We start from the raw sequence: 12,439 nt of genomic DNA, 5'->3' as shown, positions 1-12,439 counted from the left end.
ACAAAGTAATGAATCTAGCCCATACGTTTCTGCAGAATTTCTGTCGAGGAAATCCACAGAATCAAGTTCTTCTTCATAAACATCTGAATTTGTTTTAACTCCAGGTGTAAGTATTTTAGTGGCTTCTAATATTTCTAGTAAAGTGTGCATCAAACTTGTCTTAGTAACGTTCTTGAAGAGAATTTTGTTACACTTCATTGCTGCATTTTTTTTTTTTTTTTTTTTTCCATTAAGGAAACTTTTAAAGAAACTTGAAAACTGCACAAGTTTTACATGCAAATGACAACGTCTTTTATATGTATATAGTTAAATGTTAGGGAAAAGATATGGTAGAACAAAGAACTAACTCACAATACTCTGAGTAAGGTAAATATGGAAGACTCAGAGGTGGAGTTTGCCCTTGTCTGTAAAATGTGTTTGAACAGATTTTATGGAAGACCTAACTTTGAATTCATAATTAATCTTGAGAATACTGTTGCCATTATGTTGCACTTTATGATAATAAGCTCCTTTCTCCAACCAAATTCCTCTGTGAACTCAGTTTTCTTTTAATGGTTAATGATCTCATTGCATTTTTTGAAAGACTTGCACAGAAAATTCACTGTGGCTTCACATAAAATATAAAACTGATCACAAACAGGGCAATTAGTCTAAGTACTGTAGAATAGAAAATTGATCTTGTCAGAATTACAAGGGCACGTTCCTCTGTGTTTAGCTCCTTGAAGCAGAAACCATGCGGCACATCTTCATGAACAATTACCATCTGTGCAACGAAATTAGCGAGAGAGTTGTACAGCACTTTGTGCACTGCATTGAGACACATGGCCGCCACGTGGAGTACCTGAGGTTTTTGCAAACAATTGTGAAAGCAGATGGTAAATATGTGAAGAAATGCCAGGATATGGTAATGACAGAGGTATGTTCTCAGTTTGCCTTTTATCAGCTTCACATAAACAGTATGTTCAAATACATATTTTCTATTAGAGTGAAAAAACCCCCAACAACATAGGTTTGAGAAGTTATTTAATTTAATCATGACTACTCAAGTGCAAATATATTTTGCTTTAATCTAGTGAAGCAACATATCTTAAGTTGGTTTTATGATTTTCCTAATATTTTCTTTTGACCTATAACAAATTTGTGTATTTTAAATAATGGGTAAAATCCTATGAAATGTTATCAATTGTTTGGAATGAAAGTGACACAATTTTATATTTTTGAGTTTCCAATGATATAAGAAAGACAGATTGAACTGTGCTTTTCCGGTGCCTTTATTGCTGTGTTTCTGAAATATAGAATGGGTGTTCTCTGCTACTATTTGTAGAAGAGTTTGAAGAGAATCAAACTAAGTAATACAAACTACCCAACAGTGATATTTTTTTTACATGTGGAAACTTATTATTTAGAGTAAGTTATAAATTTCAGCAAATGAATAGATGAAGGTACTTCATCTATTTATTTGCCTTTTTCATTTTTATGTTTGACATTGAGTGATATTTATGTAATGAGTAAGTTACTAGGAAGCAAGTATGATACATTGGAGAAGTAGCAGCTTAAAGAGCCCTTTGATTAAATCACCACTCTGTGACCAAATGGTTCTCTAGTGGCCCATATGGATTAAGGGAGCTTCCACCTATGGCTACCAAATAGTTACATGGTAGATTTTTATTGGTTTCTGGGCATTTTCATTAGTATATACCTTAAATTTGGGAATGGAGGAAATTTCCATAATGCTTCAAGGAGTCCCTCCTGCCACTTAGAAATCTTAAAATTAATTTAGCTTAAAGCCTTGAATTTTTAAATGTAAATTATTATTATTAAACATTTTAAGGAACATTTTAAGCTTGTAAAATGCACCTTTTTCTTCTCTGCATTTACCTTCACATTAGCTCTTCATTGTCTGGAAATGTGAGAACTAACTGGATTTTGTGTTATGATCGGCAAGGGAAGAATTAGAATGGGGAAGCAGCAAACAGTGAAACCATCCCTATGACACTGTTGGGTGAAGTGTTTCTGTGCACTAAGAAGTAATTTGTAATACTGTACTATGTTAGTATGTAATACATATTTTTGATAGGTATACATTCTCTTTCAACAAAACTTTCAAAGTAAGCCAACTAATTGGCTTATAGATTTAAATATGTTGTCACTTTAAATATAATACATAGAGAAAAAATTGTATATCCTCAGTTACCTACCAGCATGTCTCACACTGGGGTTAGAAAATTGGTACTGATAATAGACAATAAGATATTATGGAGTTTGAGCAATAAAACTGCCATCTGATGGAATTTTCTACTAAAATTATATAAACAAAGTATGAAGGAAAATTTATGTCCTAAAAGCCCCTACCTATTCATATCTTTGTTTCTCTTGTTTTTTTGGTCTTAGTTTTCTACTTATTTATCTTGTCTCTGCTTTTACCTTCATTCTCTACTGATGCCTTCTTATGACACATGGAATTTTGTAGACTTTTGTAGAGCTGTAATTAGCTCAGCGTACTTGCTTATGTAGTCACTATTGCAATGGATGAGGATATTTTACTCTGCTTTAGTAAAAGTATGAGATTTCTTGTGCTTTGGCCATTGTCTTCCCGCCAAAAAAAGGTAGAGGAAAACAACTTTATTTTTTTACAGGTTTAATTTCAGTGTGATGAACAATTTACTATCATCCATATTGTTTCATTCTTGCCTCATCTGCTGCTTCCACATCGCCCCAACTGATTTTGATAGCATTCATAGCTGGTTCCTTGGCATGGGACCATAATCTTTTCACCACCCTCCCCCAGCTTAGCTCTGCTTTTGCCATATTATATATATTTTTACAAAGAGATACATGTGTTTCCAGATATATCAAGCCTTTGGAATTAACTGCAAGGATAAATGTTTGGACTGCTATGTAGACTCTTTTATTATCATTTCAGTTGATAAATGGGGGTGAAGATGTGCTGATATTTTACAATGATAGAGCGTCATTTCCAATCCTTCTCCATATGATGTGTTCAGAGAGAGACCGAGGGGACGAGAGTGGCCCCTTAGCCTACCACATCACCCTGGTGGAGCTGCTGGCAGCATGCACAGAGGGGAAAAATGTCTACACTGAAATCAAGTGTAATTCCCTTCTCCCGCTGGACGACATAGTGAGGGTGGTGACCCATGACGACTGCATCCCTGAGGTAAGCCTGGTAAAAGCTTGGCAGCTCTAATAGAATCATTATTAATTTTTAAAGTTTATCTAGGTGCCAGAAGTCCCCCATACTAATATTTATAGTGAGATCATATATTTAGTCAGGGAATTGTATTTAACTATATAATTTGGAAAATGTAAAGCAGCATAAAAGGTCTGCTTTTTAATAAGAAGTTCTAAAAGAAGTTCTGAAAGATGATAAACTTGTTTTGGTTTTTTTTTTTTGAGACAGAGTTTTGCTCTGTTGCCCAGGCTGGAGTGCAAAGGCAAAATCTCGGCTCACTGCAACCTCCGCCTCCTAGGTTCAAGTGATTCTCTTGCCTCAGCCTCCGGAGTGGCTGGGATTACAGGCATGTGCCACCACGCCCAGCTAATTTTTGTATTTTTAGTAGAGACGGGGTTTCACCATGTTGCCCAGGCTGGTCTCGAACTCCTGACCTCAGGTGATGCACCCACCTTGGCCTCCCAAAGTGTTGGATTTACTGGCATGAGCCACCGCAGCCAGCCTATGAGAAACTTTTAAGAAGTATAGCCACTGCTCATTTAGTGGAAGCTACTAGACAGCTCTCTTAAAATTCTAAACATGGCAATATGATCAAACTGAAAGGTTTACTTGAACCTTTAGTAGGTACTTGAGCATAAAACAGGTGCTTCAAAAATGATTCATAATCATTGATTGGAGAGGCTAGGATAGTGCTGCAGGACCACATAAAAGACTCTGCAGGTTTACCTGGTTTTGTGGAATAGATGCATTCTTGAAAATATGCACACACAGTTTGCTTTATTCCCACATCATTTACCCTCTGTCCTGGTTTGGCTCTGATGATAGAAAAAGTCTCAGTAGCAGCTGGTTGTCTGCCAATAGGCTTCTATTAATGAGGCATCTAGGAATGTACATTGCAATAATTTCTTTCTTTTCTACTGTTGTATGTTGTTCCAAAGCTTATAAATGTGTGATACACTGAAAAAGATATGGAGTCAAACATTTAAAATCACAGTAACTTAAAAAGGTGTCAGATGAGGTTAACGGAAATTCCCTACTTTTAGATAATCCTATGGTAGTGATGGACTTGAAAGCATATTTTTGTGAAATTTTGTGGAATTGTTGACATGTCACTCCAAGAGTACTTCATGAAATAAGACGACAAAGAGGGGAAGCTTAGTCTAATGATGGAATCCCTGGGTTCTGTCCTTACTTGAGAGCCTGATTCTGGGTCTATTTCTTCCTACATGTAGTTCCCTCTGACACTACCACTCTTACCTCTTACATTCATCTAAGTAACTCCTCCTTATCCTTTAGATCTTGATTCAAGCCTTACTTCTCCAGGGAAGACTTCCTTGGCCTCCCTTAGTACAGTCTGTAAGAATATATAATTTGAAATTTGACATTTCCATTAGTTAGCAAAGACCTGTAACCCTCATGCCCATGCCCAAGATTGTAAGCTCTATGAGAGTAACAACAACTGGATCTGTTTCTTTTCACTGTTTTATTGTTTGAGCCAGAGCCTACACTCAATAAATAAGTTTTAAATGAATACACAAAAGAATTAAAGAATATTTTATCCTGGATACATTACATTCTAGTTGTGTGGCTGACTCCAACAGGTTACTTAACCTTTTTAATCTTAAATTCCTACAATTTTAAGGTGGAATAATTATTGTATGTACCTGATAGTATTGTTGGAGGATTAAAGTAAATAATTCATACAATATGCTGAGGGTATTTGGCACATAGGAAACACTGAGTACATTTTAGCTGCTGTCATGATAGTTGTGCGAATGCACTGAGTGGCCCGCGTCTCTGTACCCTGTGGCCATCCTTGACACCGGGAGTCTGCCATCGACGATTTGTTTAGGATCAGTGAGGTACAGAGAAGCACCAAGGGTATGAAAGCTGTCCCAAACTTTTTATGGTTCCAATTTGGATTCCATGAGTCTCTGAAATTGTTCATGTGATTTTTTATGTCTATGTAGTTTTCCAGAGAGATTTATAGCATTCATCAGATTTTCATAATGAAGGAAACAAAAAAATGCAAAACAAAAATTACCGTCCTATGTACTTTAGAAATGGTGTATGTTAGTGAAATTCATCCCAATCCTTTATGAGGAATTTCACTAATTCTGGAAAGGAATTTTACTACATCTGTCTTGCAGTATTATTTGGTCAAAATATTTTAATGTTTTATTAGGACTCTCTTGGTTACAAGGGACAAAAACCTAACGTAAACTAGTTTAAATAAAAAAAGGGAATTTTATTGGCTCCAATACGTAGTAATTTGAAGGATGGTTGTTCAGATGGATCCAGAGGTTGAAAGAGTGTCAGAATTTATTCTATTTCTCATCCCTTTTTCCTTCATCTTTCTGCCTCATTCTATTCTGGGTATAATTTTCCTTTACAGACCTGGAGAAGGTGGTTTTTTGAAGTTAAGGTTTACCTTGTTTCATTTTAGCAATGAGAGAAAAAGGAAAGAGTTGTTGAGAAGAAGGAAGAGGAGGAGGAAGAGGGCGGGGACTCATGTACTTAGTCAAGTAATTGTGTTTATGTAATTCGGAAAATTTAAAAGAGCATAAAAGCTCTACTTTTTAATAAGTTCTGTAAGAAGTTCTGAAAGATGACAAACTTTTAAGAACTATAGCCACTGCTAGCTTAGTGGAAACTACTACACAGCTCTGAAATTCTAAACATGGCATTGTTATCAAACTGAAATTTTAGTTGAACTTTAAGTATGTTTTTGAGCATAAAACAGGTGCTCAAGATGGGGAAGGGATGAGGGGTCAGGGAAGGAGAGGGGAGAAGAAAGAAAGGGAACGGGAGAGGAAGGAGGGGTTGCTTTTGACTCCTAGAATCTCAAATATGATAGGCTTGTTTTGCATAAAGTTCTTTCTCACAGCAATTGTTGGGCCCAGGGGGATGGAGTACTTGGCCCCATGTTTTCACCCCTAGGTCAGTGAACTCTTAGCAAAAGAAGAGAAATGGGAATGCTTTCTGGATAGACAAAACTATGCTATGATGTACCATGAAAACTAACAGATTTTATATTAACCTTTCATAATTGATATTTCAAAGTCATCAATAAAGAAAACTAACTTTCTTTTGTATTTGAAACTTGCACAGGTTAAAATTGCTTATGTGAACTTTGTTAATCACTGTTACGTTGACACTGAAGTGGAAATGAAAGAAATCTATACAAGTAACCACATTTGGAAATTATTTGAGAACTTCTTGGTGGATATGGCAAGGGTAAGTTAGATTTTGACCACTGAAGGATGTCAATAGATATTTTGACCCAATAGTATTAACCATCTGGATGAAGACTTGCAGTTAAATTCACTACCTTTTGATTTAATGCATTCATTCATTAAGTTGTGAATAAATTTCAGAAGGTCGTGAATGAGATTTAATGAGTTAATATATACACAGAATGCTTAGTACATTGTAGATAGCAGGAGGTAAAGTGTTCATTTTCACCTTTATGAGTGACTGTATTTGTCTGTTATTAAATGGAATCTTAGTGGCCTTCTTATATTGGTTAGAGAAGATATTTGGCAGAGGTCAATTTGCATTTAATCTCTTATTCTAAGTGCAATTACAAAGCACAGATCAAGAGACCTGAAGAGGTCTTGACTACTGCTTTCAGGCAGATAGGTACTTGACCAGCCAACTCAGGACTTAGCCTTGCTCACTGTTGACAATTCAAAATCTTCTTTGGAAGTGTACTCCAGTAATTTAATCATCTGGCATTTTCACTCATGTCCACCAAATTATATTCTGCTTGTTGCTGTTTGTTTTGTTGGGGGCTGTTGGGGAGGACATGTGGAGCTGGTTGGCATTTTCTAGATACTGCCTGGCATATGTTTTTGCTCTGTTAATATTGAGTAAATGAATGAATGAAGAAATATAAGAAAGAAGGAATCTCTTTGATGGACAACATAATTTTCTTTAGCACATCTTAGCCTTTTTTAATGCATACTGAATTATCATAACAGCCAGGGTCTAAAAAAAATCTCTGATTTTCCCGTTAAAGAAGTTATGGGACTTGATGTTCAAATAAGGTTTTACTAAAGAAAACAGTGTATAGATAACTCCTTAGACCTATTATGAATGATGGTGGCCAGACTCAGCACCTTTGGCCTTCCAACATTCCTGAGCGCTGGTAGCTTTGTATAGGCCTTATATCGATGTATTTGGAGGAGAAAGATAGTGAAGTCCATATTTTCATTGTATTAATTACAAGAACTGATGCTGTTATCTATTAGCTCACTGCCTCTCTATACCTTTTTCTGAAAGGAGGGATGACAAGGTACATCCCTCCTTTCACTGCCTGTAGACTCAGACATGTGAGAGCACCCTTGGATAATACAGTGAATCACGTGTTATTCCAGACCATGGACTCTTTTTATTTAGCCAAGGTTTCCAAGTGAAATGTGCTTAGTTTACTTTTGGTGTGGTGCAGTGTGGTGAGTGAGGTAGTTCTTGTTTTACTTCATTTCCATACAGCTAAAAACCGCTTATTGCCTATCTCAGGTAAATATGCACCTGTAGAGAAATCCACCTGTTTTATGCAGCATTTAACGTAGTACTCATATATGTCCCCATTGACCTTGTGAAAACCTTGATTCTGACCAGCTGTAGTATCTCCAGAGACCTTGAAGTAATGAGTGACTTCCATGCCAATGACTGAGCTTTAAAACTGCACGTGCAGGAGAATATTAAAGAGATTATAGACTGATTTGCAGAGTTGCACAGTGCTACTGACTAAAGATAAGCTTGAAACAGATCAAGGTCACATTGTAGGCAGCATGAGCTATAAGCCTGAAAGGATTTTTATTTTTTAAACCAAAGAAAGCCAATGATAACTTCCATTGATAATGCTACCTGGGAAATACTGTTTTCACTGATATATGTGCCAGGCAAAGGTGTACAGATTTACATTCTTTTTTTGGAAAAAAAAAAAAAAAAAAACATGTAGCAACAATTTTAACTATTGCTTAATTAGATAATTAATGTTATTATATTAAAGCTCTAGGGGAATTTCAGTATCTTCTTGATCTATTTATTCTTTATGTCTAACCACAATAACTTAGCTGTACTGCAAAAGGGTTTTTAAAAATATTTCCCTCTTGTTTATATTTTAAAACAGCAGCTCTCTAATCCCTTCACCAGGGTTGACAGGAATCACCTTGCCTTTTTCAGGGAAGGAAATAGAAACCTGACTTTTTCATGTCTGGGATTTTTCTCTCTCCCCATGAAGAAAGATCAGAGTCACCACAAACTTTCAAATTCAAGTTATAAAACTAAGTGTGGTTAAATGAGTAGAATGTGGCCTTCTAGGTAAATTTTCAGTTCAGTTGGGCAGTTTTTAAGCTTTAGTGAGCATCAGGCTTAGCTGGAGGGCTTTGTAAAATACAGATCGCTGGGCCTTGTCCCGAGTTTCTGATTTCCATACATGAGAGACTTTGCATTTTTAACAAATTCCTAGATGATGCTGCAGATGCTGGTCTAGGGACCACACTTTGAGAATCGCTGTAGTAGATAGAGCCTGGTAGCTAAGAGTAGGAATTTCAAAGGATTTAGCCAGACCAGAGTTCAAGTCTAGACTCTGCCTCTCAGTAGCTCAGTTTTATCTTGGGCAAAGTACTTAACCCCTCTGGGCCCTGAGTTTCCTGATTTATAAAATGAATACAATAAGTTCACATTCCCCGTAGGATTAGTGGGAGAATCTAATGAGATAATGTGTATAAAATTCTTAACACGTATTAGCATCAGTAAGAGAGTTGGTAACATGATCCATATCATTGTATCCAGAGGACCATTCAGCATAGGCAAAAACTGGAAACTATGTCCATAAAGCTGGACATCCCCAACGGTAGTTGACATAAATAGCCACGTATAAGATAAACCAATTCAGGTGTTCCAACAAAGTTATGAAATCCTGGAAGAACTGATTTATATCCACGAGAAATGATGAAGGTAATCTGGAGGAAAGGAATTTGGTAAGTTGAACCTAAAGAATCATAGCATCTTAGGGTTGGATGTAGTAGTCAAATTTATACCCAGTTCATAGTCTTTGGCACTTACTTAAATATCTGATTAACAATAATCTTACTACTTTTTTCTTTTCTTTTAATTTTGTGGATAAATACTAGCTATATATATTTATGAGGTACAGGAGATATCTTGATATTGCCATATAATGTGTAATGAACACATCAAGGTAAATGGGATGTCCATCACCTGAAGCATTTCTCCTTTCTTTATGTTACAAATAATCCAATTATATTTCTTTAGTTATTTAAAAATGTACAAGAAATTATTCTTGACTGTAGTCACTCTGTTGTGCTATCAAATATTAGATTTTATTCATTCTTTTCAACTATATATTTGTACCCATTAAGCATCTCCACTTTTCCTCTGCTCCACTACCCTTCCTAGCCTCTGGTAACCATCCTTTTATTCTCTATCTCCATGAATTTAATTGTTGCAATTTTTTAGTGCCCACAAATAAGTGAGAACATGCAAAATTTGTCTTTGTGTGCCCAGCTTATTTCACTTAACATAATGACCTCCAGTTCCATCCATGTTGTTGCAGATGACTGGATCTCATTCTTTTTTAATGGCTGAATAGTACTCCACTGTGTGTATGTACCACATTTTCTTTATCCATTCATCTGTTGATGGGCACTTAGGTTGCTTCCAAATTTTGGCTGTTGTGAGCCGTGCTGCAACAAACACGGGAGTGCAGATATCTCTTCAATGTACAATTTCCTTTCTTTCGGGAATATATCCAGAAGTGAGATTGTTGGATCATATGGTGGCTCTATTTTTAGATTTTTTTTTTTTTTTTTTTTTTTTTTTTTTGAGATGGAGTCTGGTTCTGTCACCCAGGCTGGAGTACAGTGGTGTGATCTCAGCTCTCTGCAACCTCCACCTCCAGGGTTCAACCATCTCCTACCTTAGCCTCACAAGTAGCTGGGACTACAGGCATGCACCACCATGCCTGGCTAATTTTTGTGTGTTTTTTAATAGAGATGGGGTTTCACCATGTTGGCCAGGCTGGTCTTGAACTCCTGACCTCAAGTGATCCACCCATCTTGACCTCCCAAAGTGCTGGGATTACAGGTGTGAGCCTCTGCGCCCGGCTAGTTTTAGTTTTTTGAGGAACCTCCAAAATGTTCTCCCTAGTGATTATACAAATTTACATTCCCACCAGTGGTGTACGAAGGTTTCCATTTCTCNTTTTTTTTTTTTTTTTTTTTTTTTTGAGATGGAGTCTGGTTCTGTCACCCAGGCTGGAGTACAGTGGTGTGATCTCAGCTCTCTGCAACCTCCACCTCCAGGGTTCAACCATCTCCTACCTTAGCCTCACAAGTAGCTGGGACTACAGGCATGCACCACCATGCCTGGCTAATTTTGTGTGTTTTTTAATAGAGATGGGGTTTCACCATGTTGGCCAGGCTGGTCTTGAACTCCTGACCTCAAGTGATCCACCCATCTTGACCTCCCAAAGTGCTGGGATTACAGGTGTGAGCCTCTGCGCCCGGCTAGTTTTAGTTTTTTGAGGAACCTCCAAAATGTTCTCCCTAGTGATTATACAAATTTACATTCCCACCAGTGGTGTACGAAGGTTTCCATTTCTCCACGTGCTTTTCAGCATTTGTTATTGCCTCTCTTTTGGATAAAAGCCACTGTAACTGGGGTGAGATGATATCTCATTGTAGTTTCGATTTGTATTTCTCTTGTGATCAGTGATGTTGAGCACCTTTTCATATACCTGTTTGCCATTTGTATGTCATCTTTTGAGAAATGTCTATTCAGATCTTTGCCCATTTTTAAATCGGATTATTCTATTTTTTTCCTATAGAGTTGTTTGAGCTCCTAATACATTCTGGTTATTAATCCCTTGTCAGATGGATAGTTTGCAAATGTTTTCTCCCATTCTGTGGATTATCTCTTCACTTTGTTGATTGTTTCCTTTGCTGCACAAAAGGCTTTTTCTTTTCTTTTTTTCTTTCTTTCTTTCTTTTTTTTTTTTTTTGGAGATGGAGTCTCACTCGCCCAGGCTGGAGTGCAGTAGTGCTACCTCAGGTCACTGCAACACCTGCCTCCTGGGTTCCAGTGATTCTCCTGCCTCAGCCTCCCGAGTAGCTGGGACTACAGGCACCCGCCACCACGCCCAGCTAATTTTTGTATTTTTAGTAGAGATGGGGCTTTACCATGTTGGCCAGGCTGGTCTCAAACTTCTGACCTCAAGTGATCGGCCCACCTCGGCCTCCCAAAGTGCTGGGATTACAGGTGTGAGCCACTGTGCCTGACCTGAAGCCTTTTAACTTAATGTCATCCCATTTGTCCATTTTTGCTTTGGTTGCCTGTGCTTGTTGGGTGTTACTCTAGAAATTTTTGCCCAGACCAATGTCCTGGACAGGTTTCCTGATGTTTTCTTGTAGTAGTTTCAAGGTTTGAGATCTTAGATTTAAGTCTTTAATCCATTTGGATTTGATTTTTGTATATCATGAGAGATAGGGATATAGTTTCATTTCTTCTGCTTATGGATATTTGGTTTTCCTAGCACTATTTATTGAAGGACTGTCTTTTTCCCAGTGTATGTTTTTGGCACCTTTGTGGAAAATGAGTTCATTGTAGGTGTGTGGATTTGTTTATGAGTCCTCTTTTCTGTTCTTTTGGTGTATGTGTGTTTTTATGCCAGAACCATGCTGTCAAATTTTTCCATATTACAAATTTTACCTAGTTATTTTTTCTCCAGCAACACAAAATAATTAAGTTAAAGATGTGTTTACTATAAACACCTCCTCACTATTCTTGCTAGTGACCTATTTTGAAACGACAAAATTATATAACTTGAAGAAAATGAAGATCATCTTAGTCGGTCTCATAATTTTGCCTGTGGCTTCTGCAGAGAGAATTTTCTGGTTGACTCTCCTAGCTAGTTATAGAGTGGGAGGGCTGCTGTAGCATCATCCAGTGCTTTTCCCCAACAGCTGGTCAAGTATTTTATGATAGCCTTCATATCTCCCATCATTTTCTCCATTTCTTTCAGTGATTCCTCTTCTGATACAGTTTCTGGGATTCTAGTTTCAACATACTTTTGAGATCCCTCTAGTTTCTGTGTTTTGTTGAAAGGTATGACATTCAGGATGGAACCCAGTACTTCAGGCAGCAGATGACTCAGCACAGTTTAGTAGACATTTGGAGAAATATATATATATGTATGTGTGTGTATATATATATATATAT

General features: G+C 37.1%; 1 protein-coding gene across 1 annotated transcript in view; it reads left to right on the top strand.

Annotated features, from left to right (window-relative positions):
- ITPR2 (inositol 1,4,5-trisphosphate receptor type 2) overlaps positions 1-12,439 on the top strand; it is a 516,873-nt gene that overhangs the window by 234,186 nt on the left and 270,248 nt on the right. Inside the window, 4 exon segments of the mRNA XM_017864487.1 lie at positions 93-106; positions 716-916; positions 2,924-3,175; positions 6,302-6,427. Of these exon segments, the coding sequence (XP_017719976.1) occupies positions 93-106; positions 716-916; positions 2,924-3,175; positions 6,302-6,427 (593 nt within the window).

Source organism: Rhinopithecus bieti, unplaced genomic scaffold (genome assembly GCF_001698545.2).
Source record: "Rhinopithecus bieti isolate Rb0 unplaced genomic scaffold, ASM169854v2 scaffold_72161, whole genome shotgun sequence".
In the NCBI taxonomy this organism is placed as follows: Eukaryota; Metazoa; Chordata; class Mammalia; order Primates; family Cercopithecidae; genus Rhinopithecus; species Rhinopithecus bieti.
Note: the sequence above shows the minus strand (reverse complement) of the source record. Positions and strands in the feature narration are given on the sequence as shown.